The sequence below is a fragment of the Erythrolamprus reginae genome, chromosome 3, assembly GCF_031021105.1.
Source record: "Erythrolamprus reginae isolate rEryReg1 chromosome 3, rEryReg1.hap1, whole genome shotgun sequence".
In the NCBI taxonomy this organism is placed as follows: Eukaryota; Metazoa; Chordata; class Lepidosauria; order Squamata; family Dipsadidae; genus Erythrolamprus; species Erythrolamprus reginae.
The window spans coordinates 233824986-233845272 of NC_091952.1; the positions used below are offsets into that span (position 1 = coordinate 233824986).

At 40.6% G+C, this 20287-nt stretch overlaps 1 protein-coding gene across 2 annotated transcripts in view; it reads right to left on the reverse strand.

Annotated features, from left to right (window-relative positions):
* Window positions 1-20287, reverse strand: part of SYBU (syntabulin) — a 61166-nt gene that overhangs the window by 15401 nt on the left and 25478 nt on the right. For both annotated transcript variants that reach the window (XM_070748222.1, XM_070748221.1), the window contains exon 3: window positions 9489-9689. In XM_070748222.1, coding sequence (XP_070604323.1) covers window positions 9489-9689 — 201 coding nt within the window. The remainder of the gene's footprint in view (window positions 1-9488; window positions 9690-20287) is intronic.

Genomic DNA, 20287 nt, shown 5'->3' on the forward strand with positions numbered 1-20287 from the left:
AGGCTCTTGCAAAAAGCGAGGAGGGAGGAAGCAGTTCGAATCTCTGGGGGGAGTTGATTCCAGAGGGCCGGGGCTGCCACAGAGAAGGCTCTTCCCCTGGGGCCCGCCAGATGACATTGTTTAGTCGACGGGACCCAGAGAAGGCCAACTCTGTGGGACCTTATCAGCCGCTGGAATTCATGGGATTAATTTTGATTTACTGAATTAACTGTTAGGGGTTAACTACTGAGCCATAAAAGAATAAACCGGAGTGAAAATAAAGCAAAGGGTACAAATACAGAGAGACTTCTATGTGTACATGATTTATACTGCAATGACTTGGAAAACATTACAGTGTGATCACATGGGAAAAATGTTCACTAATGCAGAAGAAGGACAAGAAAAGTAAACAAGTAGTCTTGAAGTTATGCTGTGGGTCAACCTTTTGGATATTTTAGAATAAACAACAGATTATGTAAAGTGTTTATAGGTCCAGTTTCATATTTATGTTGGCTCAAAGTCTTCCTAGATTGTTAAAGAGGAAAAGACGTGCTAAAATACTGTTTCTTCCCTATGAATCACAATGCTTTCAATTTGAACTAGAAAAAAACAGAGGAGTTGGGCAGAATATTTTTTTCTTCATAATAAATACAGGTAGTCCTCAACAATTGAGCCCCTAATTTCTGTTGCTGAGCGGAACATTTGTGAAGTGAGTTTTTTGCCCCATTGGCCTTCTCCAGGTCCCGTCGACTAAACAATGTCGTTTGGCGGGCCCCAGGGGAAGAGCCTTCTCTGTGGCGGCCCCGGCCCTCTGGAACAATTCCCCCCGGAGATTAGAACTGCCCCCACCCTCCCTGTCTTTCGTAAACTACTCAAGACTCACTTATGCCACCAGGCATGGGGGAGTTAAGATATTCCTTCCCCCTAGGCCATTACAAGTTATGCATGGTATGTTTGTGTGTAAGTTTGGTTTTATAATAAGGGTTTTTAGTTGTTTTATTAATTGGATTGTTACATGCTGTTTTTATCATTGTTGTTAGCCACCCCGAGTCTACGGAGAGGGGCGGCATACAAATACAATAAATAAATAAATAAATAAATTTTCTTGCCACAGTTGTTAAGTGAAACTAGTTTCCCCATTGACTTTGATTGTCAGAAGGTTCCAAAAGGTGATCACATGACCCCATTATAAATGTGAGTCAGTTGCCAAGTATCTGAATGTTGATAATGTGACTACGGGGATTCTGCAATGGACATAAATATGAAAAAGGTCATAAGTCACTTTTTTTAGTGACGTAACTTTGAACGGTCATTAAATGAACCGTTGCAAGTTGAGGACTACCTGTAAAGCATAGCAAACAACTCTGGGGCAAGCAGCTCTATCTATCTCACCTTTTCCTGTTGTCTCGAGGTTTCAAAAACATCAATTTATTTTCTACATGCACCATTTATTTATTCATTCATTCATTCATCCATTCATTCGATTTTTATGTTGCCCTTCTACTTAGACTCAGGGCAGCTTACAACATGTTAGCAATAGCACTTTTTAACAGAGCCAGCATATTGCCCCCCACAATCCGGGTCCTCATTTTACCCACCACGGAAGGATGGAAGGCTGAGTCAACCTTGAGCCGGTGATGAGATTTGAACCGCTGACCTTCAGATCTACAGTCAGCTTCAGTGGCCTGCAGTACAGCACTCTACCTGCTGCACCAACCAGGCTCATTTCCCCTGTATGCCTTCTTCCCACTTTTAACACCTGTCTTACTTTAATTTCCTAATAGCTTTATGATGCCACCAGAACAGAACATGGGAATTGATGTTTGTCTTTGTAACAATCACACAGAGACCAAAAAGACACCTCTCGTTATTTCTGAGCCATTTCCAGAGGTAGATTCTTCCAAACTGCAAAGACGAGACCTTACACAGAAGATAATTTAAACAACGTTGGCCTCTTTTGCTTACATTTGGGATTGTGTATTTACTCAAGGTTTTCAAAATGGGGAGTCTTCACAAAAAAAAAAGCCTGTAAGATTCTCTTTGTAAAGAGATGTGTAATTTATGTATTCCGTGGAGCATAATTTTATCCTGGTGTCTCCATGGAGACAGATCACTTAGTAACTCCTCACATCAGAGTAACTGGTAAGCAAACCTAGCCAGTGCCATAGCAACCAAGTCTACTAAAAAAGTAGCCTATCAGCAATTGAGTATTCTCATGAGTAGCAGTGCATCCTATTATTATGCTCTGCAGACTAGCTTCATCAGAAGGACCACAGTGCCTTTGACAAAGGTGCTGGAGAAGAGCAAGTCAAAAGAACAAGACCAATAGAAAAAGGCAAATTAATCTATTTATTTGTTCTCTGTGCAACTGGTGATTAGCAGCTGCAGCAATGTGCTGGAAGAAACACAAGTAAAATAAGGGTTAAAAAAATCTATAATGTATATATCAAGCTATGATGTCTGGCCCTCTGAAGTTCTTGAATTCTCTAGATTTAAGGACATGTCTACTGAAAGAGTAAAGATTCCTTGTAATTCCAATATAGAGTCTGTTATTAATTCTGTCCTCCCTCTGCTTGTCAATCACCTATTTAGGAAAGGAGACAATCTAGTGAGAAGCACAAAAAATATCACAAGCCTAAAGACAAATATTTTAGAGCTGAATGTCTTAAATGGCTTAAAAGCTGCATTTGGCCTTTAAATGCAACTCACAAAAAGGAAAAAAAAGAAAAAAGAAAGAAAAAAGAACATTAATCATAAACAATTACAGGTAGTTCTTTGTTTAAGGACTACTAGTTCAGTGAATATTCAAACTTGCAACTACACTCTGAAAGTCTGATAGTTACAACCAGCCATCAAAGTTCCAGTCATCCCACCAATCTATGATCACATGAACAAAATTTGAGACTTTCCCTGTCAGCTTCCCACAACCAAAGTCACTGGGGAAGTTGGCAGGAAACCAGAAGTAGTGAACATGTGAGAAAAATCCCAAAAGAAGCAATGACCAACCCTTCCCTTTTTTGGCACAGGACTTGTAGTACAGTATTTCTCAATCTTGACAACTTTAAGATATGTGAATGTCAATCCTCAGAATTCCCCAGCCAGCCATGCTGTATTCTGGGGGTTGACATCCACATATATTAAAGTCACTAATGTCTGTCTGTCTGTCTGTCTATATACAGTAAGATACAATAAGCTAAATCCAATTAATTAAAACTACATAAATTATCTAAAATCCCCGGTTATATTAAAAATCGATCATACACATTCAGATCTCAACCATACATCACATTCATTGGGCAAGGGGCAAAGACCTAATTGCCACAAGCCTGGCGACATAAGTGAGTCTTAAGGCTCTTGTGGAAGGCGAGGAGGGTGGGGGCAGTATAAATCTCGGGGGGGGGGGGGGAGCTGATTCCAGAGGGCTGGGCCCCCCACAGAGAAGGTTCTTCCCCTAGGCCGGTGATGGTGAACCTTTTTTCCCTTGGGTGCCGAAAGAGAGCGGGCATGCACTATTGCGCATGTGTGAGTGCCCACACCCATAATTCAATGCCTGGGGAGGGCAAAAACAGCTTCCCCTACCCCCTGGAGTCCGTCTGGAGGCCTGAAACGGCTTGTTTCCCAACTTCTGATAGGCCCAGTAGGCTCGTGTTTCACCCTCCCCAGGCTACAAAGGATTTCCTGGAGCCAGGGGGAGGGGAAAAACACCCTCTCCCATCCCCCTGGAGAATCTCTGGAAGCCAAAAATGCCCTCCCAGAGCCTCTGTGTGGGCCAAAAATCAGATGGCCAGCACACACATACACATTGGAACTCAGCTAGGACCACAGCTTGCATGCCACCAGATATGGCTCCGCATGCCACCTGTGACACCCGTGCCATAGGTTCGCCATCACTGCCCTAGGCCCTGCCAGGCGACATTGTCTAGTTGACGGGGCCTGGAGAAGGCCGACTCTGTGGGACATAACTGGTCGCTGGGACTAGAAAGCAGTCCCACAAGTAATCTGGCCCGTCTATGCCAGTTCCACTCCCTGCTTGGGCTAGAAGGTCTCCAAGGACAGGAGAAGAACCGGCATACTGTGCAGTCTGTGCCAGACAAAGGAAGTGGCTTATGAACCTCTCTGCCAGCTTCTCTGTTGATATTCTGAGGAAAGATTGCAAATGGCGGTCACATGAGGGCTTGGCAACTCACTGTAAGCACAAGAAGGTTTCTGAAAGCCCAGATTCCAATCACATGTTTGTGTGAGCACACTACGATAGCCTTAATTTTGAGCATTGGTCATAAATCCTTTCATTCGACACCATCATTATTTATTTTATTTTATTTTATTTTATTTTATTTTATTAATTTTATTGATTGATTGATTGGATTTGTATGCCGCCCCTCTCCGGAGACTCGGGGCGGCTAAGGGTTGCTGAATGAATGGTCATAAGTTGAGGACTCACTGACAAAGAAATAGTGGCAAGAGCCTTTCTAACCTTCACTGAACATACAGTGAACAGTGAAAGAGAGCTGACCATCTCTCCATATAATGGATTCCATGGTCAAATTATTTTTATTGTCGCAAAGTTATTTTCTAATGTTTCATGAGAACTTATTATTTATTATAATAAATAAATAAACAAACTTTGTATTTCAAATGCATTACAGCTAATCTTTGCTTAGTGATGGCTTGCTTAGAAGCTTCCGTGCTACGCCCATTACTGGTTCACCAAACTGGGCCGAACCAGGAGCAACCTACTGCTGATTTGCAGTGATGAAAAAATAGCTTTGCCATCAGTCTTTGCCTTTATGACCTTTGTTTAAGTAAGATCATAAATATAGCAATAGCACACTGAAACTATATACAGTGGTTCCTCTACCTAAGAATGCCTATACTTAAGAACTTTTCTAGATAAGAACTGGGTGTTCAAGATTTTTTTGCCTCTTCTCAAAAACCATTTTCTACTTACAAACCCGAGCCTCCAAAAGTGTAACTGGAAAAGGCAGGGAGAAGCCTCTGTGGGGCCTTCCTGGGAGGAAACAGGGATGGAAAAGGTGGGGAGAACCCCCTGTGGGGGTCTTTCTAGGAATCTCCTGGAGGAAACAGGGATGGAAAAGGCAGGGAGAAGCCTCCATGGGGCCTCTCTAGGAATCTCCTGGGAGGAAACAGGGCCTCCACCCTCCCTGTGGTTTCCCCAATCACACACATTATTTGCTTTTACATTGATTCCTATGGGAAAAATTGCTTCTTCTTACAAATTTTTCTACTTAAGAACCTGGTCACAGAACAAATTAAGTTTGTAAGTAGAGGTACCACTGTATACTATTTTACAGTATAGTGCTTTATAGCCCTCTCTGAATAGTTTACAGAGTCAGCATATTGCCGCCCACCCCAACAATCAGGGTCCTCATTTTACTGAACTTGGAAGGATGGAAGGCTGAGTCAATCTTGAACCAGTCAGGACCGAACTCTTGGATGTGAGCAAAGTTGGCCTGCAATACTGCATTCAACCCATTGAGCCACTATCGCGCTTATATATTCACAGTTTTACTTAAGGATTGCTTTGCTTCATGACCAAGTAGCTGGACTCAATTGTGGTCACTAAATGAGAACCATGTGTATTTGAAACCTAGTGAATTGAATGAAATTTAGCTCCCATTTCTGTGGTTGTTAACTTTACCATCAATAACTTGTGCAGTGCCTTAAACATTGCTTCCTTCCTGACAAATACTCAAAGCGTGGGCTTATACACTCCACAAAGCTGGAAACATATGGATAAGGGATGTCTGATCATACATCTGGATCTTATTCTGCACGTGATTTTCCCAAACAGTTAACTGAAAATAAAGTAGACATGAAAATGGGCAAACATTTCTTGGTAACCTCTTAACCATGACATGAAAGCTATCTTTGAAATCTTCAATTAAGAATGAACAATGCAGGATTTTTGTAGGTGTGTTGCAATGCTATTATCCCCAACAGTCAATTATCCTCATGACAAGGCCTCTATTCAACTGAGCACATTCTGTATTTAAACAACAAACATTATTTGTACCAGATTGCTGATCCCTGCAGCTGAGAACAAAAAGCAGCAATTCACAATTTTTAAAATGTCAATTTCTGCAAAATTTTTGCACAATATTTTCCCAAGAATAGAATGGGGTGCTTGGTATAAAGTGTGCCATAGCATCATATAAACCAGATGTCTTCAAGCTTGGCAACTTCAAGACTTATGAATTTTAGCTCCCAGAATTCTGGGAACTAAAGTCCACAAGTCTTAAAGTTGCCAAGTTTGGGGACCTCTGCTATAAACTGTAACCTTTTCTGCAAATAAATGATCACAATTCTAAGTTTAAAATGATTGTTCAATCGGTCGAAAAGTGATTAATAGTTTTTCATATTCAGAGGCATATTTGTTTTCAATTCATTTGAAACTTCCAGTCTGCAGCTGTATTTGCTAGTATCTTAACCAAACATTTTGGATTGCTTGGATTCACTTTATTTAGAATAAAATACCACATCTCATTAATTTCAATAGATATACCCCAAGAATGACTAAATATGGCTTTAATCAAAAGACTGTGAAGTTATGAAATTAAACTCACTGGGAATTATTTTTGAAAAGATATACACAGAACTGTGCTGCAGATGATAGAGTGGTAGGATAATTATTTAATAAATGTGCATTGCACAGAATTTTATTTTCCCCATTAGTTTTGTCATCAGGAATCGTCTGATGTTAATTTGTAGTGAGGACCTGTCTGATATTTCATAGAGCTCACCTTGTCAGAAACTATCCATATTGATCTGTTGAGTTCAGACACTCTCCCAATGAGACAAAAAATGTGTTTACAGATTTGTGAAAAAGCAACAAGAGTGCTACATAAGCAGTGGAAGTGATGTGCCAGTGACTGGAGGCTGTTGCGGTCTGGATGGGTGTCAACAGACTCAAACTCAACCCAGATAAGATGGAGTGACTGTGGGTCCTGCCTCCCAAGGACAATTCCATCTGTCCGTCCATAACCCGGGTGAGGGGAATTATTGACCCCCTCAGAGAGGGTCCACAACTTGGGCGTCCTCCTCAATCCACAGCTCACATTAGAGAACCATCTTTCAGCTGTGGCGAGGGAGACGTTTGCCCAGGTTCGCTAGGTGCACCAGTTGCGGCCCTATCTGGACCGGGACTCACTGCTCACAGTCACTCATGCCCTCATCACCTCGAGGTTCGACTACTGTAATGCTCTCTACATGGGGCTACCTTTGAAAAGTGTTCGGAAACTTCAGATCATGCAGAATGCAGCTGCGAGAGCAATCATGGGCTTTCCCAAATATGCCCATGTTACACCAATACTCCACAGTCTGCATTGGTTGCCGATCAATTTCCGGTCACAATTCAAAGTGTTGGTTATAACCTATAAAGCCCTTCATGGCATTGGACCAGAATATCTCTGGGACCGCCTTCTGTTGCATGAATCCCAGCGACTGATTAGGTCCCACAGAGTTGGCCTTCTCCGGGTCCCATCGACTAAACAATGTCATCTGGCGGGTCCCAGGGGAAGAACCTTCTCTGTGGCGGCCCCGACCCTCTGGAACCAGCTCCTCCCGGAGATTAGAACTGCCCCCACCCTCCTTGCCTTCCATAAACTCCTTAAAATTCACCTCTGCCGTCAGGCATGGGGGAATTGAGGCATCCCCCCCCCTCGGGCCTATACAATTTGTGTACAGTATGTCTGTGTGTAGGTCTGGTTTAATAATGGGGTTTTTAAATGTTTTTTTAAAATTTATTAGATTTGTTATGAATTGTTTTATTGTATGTTGTGAGCCGCCCCGAAGCTGCGGAGAGGGGCGGCATACAAATCTAAATAATAATAATAATAATAATAATAATAATAATAATAATAATAATAATAATAATAATAATAATAATTGCAAGTGGGAGGATATCTTATAGAACAGTCAGACACTTCATCCATGTCCCATGTCCCCTTTTAAGGAATACAGTACAGGATATGAACTGTCTGTAGGATCTCTCAAGATGTTTGGACCGGATAGCCAGAATTAACCTGGGTAGAGCATTGCCTGATATAACCTGGTGGCATTCCATTATGTATCTTAATGATCAGCATTCCAAATTTCACCCAGAAATTTATGAATAACCTAAAAGTTGGTTATATCCAATATAGGTTGGATTTCATCAGTTTATCTGGCCACTGAATTCTGGACCATTTGTAGCTGTCAAATAATCCTCAAAGATTATTTACATGGACCACATGAGTCTAAATATATGGAGACTGAGATATGAATTATAGACACCAAGGTTGTAATCCAAGTTCAGTTAGGGTAGCCTAGCAGCTAAAGTTGAGCAAAGATCCCTTGACTATCACTTCCTTTGGTCTGTTGTGATACTAAGAGGTATTATATACTGCTCAAAAAAAAGGAGGGGACAGTTAAACAACACATAAATCAAACTTCTGTGAAATCAAACTGTCCAACACTGATTGAAAATCAATTTCACATGCTGTTGTGCACATTCAACTTTGTACAGAACAAAGTATTCAATGAGAATATTTCATTCATTCAGATTTAGGATGTGATATTTGAGTGTTCCCTTTATTTTTTTGAGCAGTATATATATTTTCCACCCCCATAAATGCCATAAAAAGCCCGAACTGATGTACCAAAGTTGTTAGAATCTAGATGAGATGAAATAAGCTCAAACCAAATCCCAGCAAGGCCAGGTTGGTTTTTATCAATGAATAATCAATGAACAGTAATCAAAATTTCTTGGTATCACAACAGCATTTAAACCTTACCTCGTATTAAGAATAGATTTCAAGCATTGCCTTTTTGCAACCCAGTTCATGGTTTTTAAAAATGCCACCGTTCATAATACAACATGCCTGCTTCATTCTGCATGTCATTTTCAGTTGTTTTAATAATGTTAATTTGTTTTATTATTTTTACTTTCTTAAATATTTTGAAGTATGTAATAAATAAAATCTAGACTTTACAATTTGGTCGGAGGGGGCACATAGTCTGCATGATAACTCACTGAAGTATATATGAAATTATTTTGTTAATGGAAAAAAACAATTACTGATTTATATATTTGAGACAAATTATAGTCTAGTGTATAATTAATATAATATAAATATAGTGACTTTAATGCTAATATTTAAATACAGTATCTATACATACTATTATTAATTTAATTTCCTTTGATTTTCTTCTGTATTTACTATTGTGTTTTCTTTCTTTAAAAGTGGAAAATTAATAAAAAATATTTTAAAAGAAAAAAAGAAAAGATCTTTAAAGAATACTTTAAACAAAGTGCGAATAACACTAAAGCACACCATTAAAGTCAGAGGTTCTTTCTAAATTATAAAGATCCAGAAGATTACAAATACGTATACGTGCAGACTCTATTTGATTTGCTGTAAATGAATTTTATGGAAATAGTTCAATAAAGTTATCTTGCAAGGAGAAAAAAACATGTTTTTTAAAAAAAATAAAAATTAAGTAGTTCTTACCTGGCTTTATGAGGTTTGTCTTTGCTTCCTTTTTATATCGAGCCGGCTGATGAGTTCCATCTGCCGCTGTTCCTGAATTAAATTTCTTTCTGGCATAGTCTCCTCCATCGCTGCCTGTACAGAAAGTGATTGGACTGTTTCCCGTATCTGGTGGAGTCTTAACCGGAGACACTGATTGGCTACTGGGGCAACCTGTGTCATCTGAAAACAAGAGAGGGGCAAAAGTTACTTCCTGGGTATCTCTCTCTCTTTCTTCCCCTCCTCTCTCCCAGCTTCACTCTGTAAAGTCATTCTGTAAAGTAATGAAGCATGCAGTCCTGGCTGGAGTTGAATGCCTTTTTCTTTTCAGTGGAACATTGCTGTGTCACCATCTGATAAGCCTCTTTTTAATTCCCCACAGCAGTAGCTTCTAGTTCAGCCATGTTTGAACTATGCTCTCCAACACAGAGGGACAAAGATGAAGTTCCCATCAGCACTGAATGTCAGGCAAGGGGGTTCATTTCCCACCCCACTCACTCAAAACAGGGTATTATGGTATGGAGAATCGGAAAGGGAAAGTTCTATTAAAGTTTGTTGCAAAAATCAAAACCAGAAGCACACACAGGTGACTGATTCAGCTGGATCCATAAACTTCTTTATAAACATAATAATAGATGAATTTACAATACCATTAGCCAGTGATGGGCTCCTACGGGAACAGTCAGCAGCAAAATTTGGAGTTCCACCCTAGGGCACCCAATTTGCACTGAAAGATGTTGAAACAAAATGCATAAGCCATGCCCACGGTGTGGTTGTAAAAATTCTGGTAGCCCATCACTGCCATTAGTAGAGTTCTTCTTCAAGTAAACACAACCAGGAGTTAGTTTCATTTCAGTAAAGAAGTACAGAGAGTCCTCCACAAAAGGTGGACCTGGGGCCACACCCAGCCTTAAGCTTAAGTATTCAGTTTTGATTCTCTGCACAGACTCAGAGGTTGTTAGCTCCCAGTGACTGACTTAGTTGCTGTTTGTTTGTTTGTTTATTTGACTTCTATGCCCCCAATCCCGAAGGACTCAGGGTGGCTTACAACAATATAAAAATACAAACACAATAAAAAAGTAGTCAAGGAAAATCTAAAACTGTGAACCCTAATTAAGAAAACTCTATAACTCAATCAATCTAGGCAACACACACACATACATACAGTATAATTGGCCATGGAGATGTCAGTTTCATGGCCCCCAGGCTTGGCAGCACAGCCAAGTATTTGTTGCCTTTAGGAAGGTCAGTAGGGTAAGAGCAGTACGGACATTGAAGGCAGTTGGTTCCATAGAGCCAGGGTGGTGACAGAGAAGGCCCTCCCCCGCCAACCTGCATTGCTTAGTTGACGGAACCTGGAGGAAGCCAACTCTGTGTGATCTTATTGATCTCTGGGTGGTATGTGGCAGGAGACAGTCCTATAGATAGTCTGGCCCTAAGCCATGTAGGGCTTTATAGGTGATAACCAACACTTTGAATTGTGATCAAAGACTAATTGATAGCCAGTGCAGCTCGCGGAACATAGGTATTATGTGGGTGTTCTGCGGTTGCATTTTAAACTATTTGCAGTCTTCGAGCAGACTTCAAGGGCAGCCCCATGTACAGCGCATTTAGGATCTATGAATTTCAACTCCCAGTATTCCCTAACCAGTTTACACTAATCAGGGAATTCTGAGAGTTCAAGTCCATGTTCTTTAAGTTGCCAAGGTTGAGAAACATTGCAACTCCATATCTTTGCATTTTGAAGCTGGTGGTTAGTAACAAATCTCGATGCTTTTCTTTAAAGAAAAATACAGTTAAACCCTCATAGATTCTATTGCTTACTGCTTTGCTGATTTTCCTCAATTCTTTAAGAATTACTTATCTTTACCACTATCATCACCAGAGTCACTAATCTTCCACATCTTTATCACTGCTAATTCTTTAAAATATTTGTGGAACCCAGTTCGTACGTTGAGATGAATATGAGAAAACATATTATTAGATAAGTTGCAATATCAAGAAGTCAGATTGAAAAGGAAAAAAATCCCCACAAGGATAAAGTTCCTTACACAAGGAATGTAAAGCCTCTTTCACTATTCCAATTTGGAGCCCTATTAATTCAGAAAGTAACATCTTAAAATGGTTATAGGCAGGACTCTTTGAATTACACAGCAGATTATGTTCTCCACGGTTTAAATCAGGGCTCTCCAAACTTGGCAACTTTAAAACTTGTGGATTTCAAGTTCCAGAATTCTGAATTTTCCACAAGTCTTAAAAGTTGCCTAGTTTGAAAATTCTGGTTTTATTTGTTGCATATATACTTGGATTCAATTTACAAGGAGTGAAATGCTTAGATGCTTTTAAAAAGTTACCCTGTCTGGGCTAAGTGGCTAGAATTTTGGGATACCTTTCCAATTGGCTTTTCCCAGATGAATACTTGAAACCTGAAGGATGGTAGCTGTAAGGATCATGCTCCCGATAAGACAGCTCTTATTATGCATTCTAAAAGCCTACAAATTGCTAGAATGGGAGGAAATCAACAATCTACTCTATAAATATGTAGCAGATCCTATTTATCCTTTGATCACTTTCTCAGCTCAGTTATAACAAACGGAGAGCGTCTCATTTTGCAGAAGAAGAATTGTTATCTTAATGGGTCAGTTTGCTCCCAGGCCCTTTGCTTTCATCCTTGTCAAGCCTATCTCTAACACCTCCATAAGCCCAAACATTCCCTCCCTCCCTCTCTCCCTCCCTCCCTCCTTCCTTCCTTCCTTCCCATTTTAATAGCTCACATCCAGGCCATTGTGGAAAATGTAAATAATGTTGACAAGGAGACCTGACATTAACAATATAGGAAAGGTTTCATCCAAATAAAAGGGTATTCCAAGCAACTTTCAATATGTCTTCTTAATCCTGGATCCAGCCCTGATTACTATTATAACTAAAACTGCTTCAGTTCTGCAGCTTTCATAGACATCAAGCTGCTTATCATAGGAACAAAGTGATCTTGGCATGGAAAATCATTCTTCCCTTGGCTCATGTTATTAGTGACCTTCATACATACCGTTAACTCAGCAGGCTTTTGAATTCAAGCTACGGACGATCCAAGCATCTGTTGCATACAATCCCTCTTTACCAATCACTGTATTGTTATTTTTATCAAACTATATAATGAATACTAGACTGGTACACTTTTTCTCCAAACGCTCCTCCTTCCAAATATTCACAGAGAAAATATACATCAATATAGTTATGTTCCCTCTTCCACTCTGCCAGAGGACATTTGTCCCCCCTCCCTGTACATTAGTATCAGATGAGCATTTGATCACTATGTCTCCTGCAGGATCAAAATTTTCACCATTACCAAAACAGCAGCTGCACAGCTCCCAGCACTGTCAATCACTCAGGTCAAAGTAATTCTATGACTTAGACAGAGGTTACACTGCTGTACGTAAAAATGCCAATTGCAGGAAAGGGTAGGTTAGTCTTGAATTGTTTTATTGTTGTTGTGAGCCGCCCCAAGTCTACGGAGAGGGGCAGCATACAAATCTAATAGATAGATAGGTAGGTAGGTAGGTAGGTAGGTAGGTAGGTAGATAGATAGATAGATAGATAGATAGATAGATAGATAGATAGATAGATAGATAGATAGATAGATAGATAGATAGTCATCTTTGGGTATAAGAGAATTGATTTATCTTTCTGGACAGAACTTAAGTCTATATTTCCCTGTGAATCTCTGAATGGTTTCAAAATAGTACAGTATCAACAGATTATTTATTTATTTGTTTGTTTGTTTGCTTGCTTGCTTGCTTGTTTGTTTCTTAGATATGAAACAATTAAAAAGTTAAGATTACTGAAGTGAAAGAAAACTGGATATGATCTAAAACAATTCTGAAATTCCATTAGTTCCAGTTAATCATCCTCCAGATTCTAGGAGAAAATAAAACTTCCAACAAACCCATCATAGTTTTTTTCTAACTGAACAACTATCAGGATATGATGATTGGAGATATCTTCTGCATGAAGGACTGTCAGCTTCAGAACTATTTTAAAACAGATTCACTTTAGCAATAGCAATAACGCTTAGACTTTTATACCACTTCACAGTGCTTTGTAGCCCTCTCTAAGTGGTTTACAGAGTAAGCATATTGCCATCAACCATCTGGGTCTTCTCCACCTCGGAAGGATGGAAGGATGAGTCAACCTTGAACCTGGTGAGATTTGAACTGCCAAATTACAGGCAGCCCGCAGTCAGCAGAAGTAGCCTGCAGTACTGCACTTTCACCACTGCACCATTGTGGCTGAGAGAGAACAGCGGTTTTTAAAATGTACAGAGATATTGCCTATATACAGTAGTTCCCTTTCTCTGAAATTTGATACATCTGGAATCACAACTTTTAATACTTAGGAAGACCCTTAATTCAATTATATTTTGTTTATAAAACCAGAAGAACCTTTGCCTTATTTTCTATACTGTTAGATTATGCTTGTGCTAATATTAAGAAATGTTTTATATTATTACACTGTATTAGGAAATACTGATTATTCTGTTGTTTTGTTGCCAATTTTGGTGAAATTGTAGATTAATTTTAATCACCAGCATTGCTACTAACAAGCAATATGTGGGTATCCTTACTTAGCCTTTCCCTTAAAACTATGATCTTCTTCATTTCAATAATTATTATTTCCAATTCTACATGGATACACAGAAATTAACACATGCTTATTTTATGTGAACCTTCTTACTGCTCTATCTTCCAACTATATTTTTGATCCATGATTTTCTTTCCTCTCCTTTAACTTCCCGCAAGTTTCTCAAGGAGGTTAGCCCAAGTAATATTAACTAGATTAAAATTATTAAATGAGCTTGATAGGTGAGTAGATCTTTGAACTCAGTTTACAAATTACTGATTTGACATTTCTTTTTACGACAACACATTGATTGTCAAGTGTACAGGATATCTGTATTTTAATTTTTTTTTCAAATTATAAATGCACAAATCAATTAATATCTTAAAATACATGTGCATATATACGGATACCCCTGTATCCGGTTCCAGTACCAAACTGAGCACTGGAGACAAAATGGAGGATGGAGGCTGATTAGAAATAGGGTCCATTTATTGATGATGTAGAACCACATGAGTGGTTCTGGACAGTTGACCACATGGAGTTGAGAGTGGGGGGTATTTATACCTTTTTCTTGGACTTTGCACTTGAACTTCCTGTTCCTGTGCAACAACATGTATCCTATTGGGTGTTGTAGGGGTTATAGCTGGCTTTGCAAGTTGTCTGAGCTAAATTTGGTTGAGGTTTGGAGTGCAATGAAGGGACATTGGGCAATTCCTATTATGGCTGAGATCCTTTGTTGGATCTTGGGTATTTGCTTATGAATAGGGCTATCTACTTCTATCTGCTATTGTCTACTAAGGAAAGTGGGAGCTACTTTCCAAGAGCATGTTTCTCCCTTTGGGGAAATATAATACTGTATTCTGTCTTTTTAATATTTCCTAAAATATTTCATTCTTTCAGGAGAGGAATGGGTGTGGGTACCAACTTTCTACACTATTTAAAAAATTTAAAATAGTACCAGCCTCCATAAAAACACTTCAGCAGAAATGTGAATCCTGATCAATTTTTTAATAGCATTGGATTCAGACCTATATAGGTAGTGCTTAACTTACTACATTGCTCAAAAAAATAAAGGGAATACTGTACTCAAAGAACACATCCTAGATCTGAATGAATGAAATACAGTGATCCCCCGCTCGTTGCGAGGGTTCCGTTCCAGGACCCCCCGCAACGAGCGGGTTTTCGCGAAGTAGCGCTGCGGAAGTAAAAACACCATCTGCGCATGTGCAGATGGTGTTTTTACTTCCGCAGCGCTAGCGAGGAGCCGAAGATTGGGGGCGGCGCGGGTGTTTTAAAACGTTGCCGCCGACATGGGGGGCTCGCTAGCACCCCCCCTAACCCGGGTTGGGGGTTCGGGGGGGTGCTAGCGAGCCCCCCATGTCAGCGGCGACGTTTTAAAACACCCGCGCGGCTTTCCAATGAGTCCCGAAGACAAACGTCAAACTTCCGCGTTTGTCTTCGGGACTCATTGGAAAGCGGCGCGGGTGTTTTAAAACGTCCCCGCCGACATGGGGGGCTCGCTAGCACCCCCCCAAACCCGGGTTGGGGTTCAGGGGGGTGCTAGCGAGCCCCCCATGTCAGCGGGGACGTTTTAAAACACCCGCGTGCCTTCCCAACTGAGCCCTCAAGCCAAGCGCAGAAGTTCGCCTTTGGCGCTTGGCTTGAGGGCTCAGTTGGGAAGGCGCGCGGGTGTTTTAAAATGTCCCCGCCGACATGGGGGGCTCGCTAGCACCCCCCCGAACCCCCAACCCGGGGTACCCTAACCGGGGTATTACTGTATTTTCATTGAATACTTTGTTCTGTACGAAGTTGAATGTGCTGACAACATGTGAAATTTGTTGTCAATCAGTGTTGCTTCCTAAGTAGATAGTTTGATTTCACAGATGTTTGATTTACTTGGAGTTATATTCTGTTGTTTAAGTGTTCCCTTTATTTTTTTTTCCAGCAGTATATTTGTTTAGCAAAGATTCATGCAGCTGAGAGAGCAGTCATGGGCTTACCTAGATACGCCCATGTTTCACCATCACTCCGCAGTCTGCATTGGCTGCCGATCAATTTCCAGTCACAATTCAAAGTGTTGGTTATGACCTTTAAAGCCCTTCATGGCATTGGACCAGAATATCTCCGAGACCGCCTGCTGCCACACGAATCCCAGCGACCGATTAGGTCCCACAGAGTGGGCCTTCTCCGGGTCCCGTCAACTAAACAATGCCGGTTGGCGGGTCCCAGGGGAAGAGCCTTCTCTGTGGTGGCACCGGCTCTCTGGAACCAACTCCCCCCCGGAGATTAGAACTGCCCCTACTCTTCCTGCCTTCCGAAAACTCCTTAAGACTCACCTTTGCCATCAGGCATGGGGAAACTAAACATCTCCCCTGGGCATGTTAATTTATACATGGTATGCTTGTGTGTGTGTTTGCTATTACATGGGGTTTTTCTTAAATCGTTAAATATTTTAATTAATTGGATTGTTGTGACTGTTTTTACTTGTTGTGAGCCGCCCCGAGTCTTCGGAGAGGGGCGGCATACAAGTCCAACTAATAAATAAATAAATAAATAAATTCAAAGTTACCACGGCAATGGAAAAAGTGACTTCCAACTGGTCCTTACATTTACAATCATCACAGGATTCCCTGTGGTTGCATGATCAACATTTAGATGCTTAGCAACCAGCATCCATTCATGATGATTGCAGTGTCCCAGGGTCATGTGTTCACCATTGGCAACCCTCCCGACAAACCAAGTCAATAGGACAAGCTGGCTTCACTTAACAACCATGTGATTCACTAAACAACTGCAATGATTTGCTTAACAACCGCGACAAAATGAATTGAAAACTGGATGCAGCTCAGTTAATAACTGCCTTACTCAGCAATGAAAATTCCAGTCCCAGAATTTTCCTGTGGTTGTAATTTGAGGACTACTTTTAGTTATCCATAAAAAGTATTTTTTGGTGGGTTGGGTCGGAGGTGAGAATGAAATCATAACACACACAAAAAAAATCCTAAGTAAAAAGACTATTGAATTGTAAAAGCAAACTTGTTTATGCTCCAAGAATGAGATTATTATTATTATTATTATTATTATTATTATTATTATTATTATTATTATTATTATTAGATTTGTATGCCGCCCCTCTCCGAAGACTCGGAGCGGTTCACAACAACAATACACAATACAAATCCAATGATTAAAAACAGAACAGTTAAAACCCTTAATTTAAAAACAATCATACAAACCAAACAAACCATACATAAAATGGGATGGCCGAGGGGAATCAATTTCCCCATGCCTGGTGGCAGAAGTGGGTTTTTAGGAGTTTGTGAAAGGCAAGGAAGATGGGGGAAGTCTCTGGGGGGAGTTGATTCCAGAGGGACGGGGCCGCCACAGAGAAGGCTATTCCCCTGGGTCCTGCCAGACAGCATTGTTTTGTCGACGGGACCCGGAGAAGGCCAACTCTGTGGAACCTAATTGGTTGCTGGAATTCAGAAGGGTTGGAAGAGACCTTGTAGGTTATCTAGTCCCTATACCATTTCAGACAAATGGTCGTCTAATCTCCTCTTGAAAGCATCAAGTGTTGGAGCTCTCACAACCTCTGCAGGCAAGCTGTTCCATTATTTGATTGTTGTCACTGTCAGAAAGTTTCTCCTTATTTCCAGGTTGAATCTCTCCCTGTTCAGCTTCCATTCATTATTCCTCATCTGGCCTTCTGGTGCCTTGGAAAACAGCCTGACCCCCCTCCTCTCTGTGGTAGCCCGTCAAGTATTGGAACACTGCTATCATGTCTCCCCTGGTCCTTCTCTTTGCCAAACTGGCCATGCCCAGTTCCTGCAACCTCTTTTCATATGTTATAGTCTCCAGTCCCCTAACTATCCTGTCTGCTCTCTTCTGCACTTTCTCTAGAGTTTCAATGTCTTTCTTGTAGTGGTGATCAAAACTTTACAATGTAGAAGACCAGTTTCACAACAGTTTAGAAGCTAAATCAATATAATGTGGTTCTGATCAACTAAAGGCTGCTCAAACAGCAGACTCTTGAAACGTTGTGGGTTTTTTAAGTGCAGAGTAAATGAACACCTGGCAGAACGAGGGGAGTAGCAGAATTCTTGTATTGGTAAAAGACTGTCCTGAAATAAATGTTGCTTCAGCTTCAGTTCAATCCTCTATCAAATGAAGACTACATATATGCTGACTATTAAACCAAAAAGAAAGAAATTTGATGGAACTGAAATTCATTGATACGTAGATGGATGGACAGGACAGGTAGAGACTGCTAGGCATTCAAATAGAGTTTGCTAAAAGACATGCAGTAAAACACAATAACAACAGATTAATAATTATACTTAGCAATTAGGCAATCCTTTTGAATATTGATTCAGTTGGAAATACAATTTTCAGTATGCCTTCCAGCAGCTCCGTAATAAAGACAACCATTAATGGAAACTGCAGATCACACATGCAAAAAGAGGGAATAACAACATCAACAAAAAATGTGCTTTCCTTAATGCTACTGAGTTTACGATCAAGATAAAATCTAAAATCTGCCATCACAACTTACAGCTGACTGAGCAGCATCCCTTAAGCTTTACGAAGACGTTCGGCACTAATGAAAATGTTCTTTACCCCAATGCAAAGCTTACCATTATTTTCCAAGATCTCCATTCAAAAGCTCCTGCCACCAGCTTACATCCCTCTTGCCAGGGCGCCTTCACACTTTCACCTTCCTAAGTGACTGCCCAATAAATCATGATGAGCAGTTGGCAGCCCCCATGGGTTGACTCTCGAGTGATTCTTGAAAACGTTCTCTCCTACACTTCTACGTTAGCGGCCACATCTTACCACTCATCCCCCAGCTTGGCTAACATGCACTATCTCAAAATAGAGAATGACTTATCTCTAGAAGTTTCGAAATGACAATGATGAAATGGTGAAGTCAGAGCCTTGGTCACAAGTGGGAACGAAAGGAAATGTAACCAGAGATAACTTTGTCCTTCAGAGTAATGTTGCCGGCTGAACCTACGGACTCAGTAAAAGACCTTGGAATACTAATATCGAATGACCTAAGTGCTAAAGCCCACTGCAACAATATCGCCAAAAAAGCTTCTAGAGTTGTTAACCTGATCCTACGCAGCTTCTGCTCAGACAATCTCACACTACTCACAAGAGCCTACAAAACTTTTGCCAGACCCATCCTAGACTACTGCTCATCTGTCTGGAACCCATACCACATCTCAGACATCAACACCCTTGAAAATGTCCAAAGATATTTCACCAGAAGAGCCCTTCACTCCTCCACTCGAAACAGAATATCCTACGAAAATAGACTAACAATCCTGGGCCTAGAAAGCCTAGAACTACGGCGCCTAAAACACGATTTGAGTATTGCCCACAAGATCATATGCTGCAACGTCCTACCGGTCAATGACTACTTCAGCTTCAACCGCAACAACACAAGAGCACCCAACAGATTCAAACTTAATACGAACCGCTCCAAACTTGACTGTAAAAAATATGATTTCAACAATCGAGTTATCGAAGCGTGGAACTCATTACCGGACTCAATTGTGTCAACCCCTAACCCCCAACATTTCTCCCTTAGACTCTCCACGATTGACCTCTCCAGGTTCCTAAGAGGCCAGTAAGGGGCGTACATAAGTGCACTGGTGTGCCTTTCGTCCCCTGTCCAATTGTCTTTCCTTTCTCTCACTTATCATATATATTCTATTTCTTTCATATATCCTCTCCTCTAAGTTCACTTTTACCCTTATATATATTACTTCATGTCTATTTTTCTTCCTATGTATTTGTGTATTGGACAAATGAATAAATAAATAAATAATATCAGAAGACTGAGGGATGACAGCATGCCTTGAACTTAACAAGATCACTTTCCGCTTCCCTGTTTTATTTGCTTGATCTTAGCATACTTTTCTTTTTTTTTACAAGGAAGAAATCTGTCAGCTCGTAGCTCGTGCAACTTGGCAGGACACAATTCTGGACAGCACAGAATGTTTTTCCCTCCTGCTTTTTTTTGTTTGTTTCCACCAGGCCGTCAGCTACAAACAGTTCCTAACTAGTATCTGCTCTAACATGGTTGGCGGCAGAGGCAGAAGGCATTTAAATTAACCTCTTAGAAAAACAAGCCCTTCCACATCCTCAATTTTCACAGA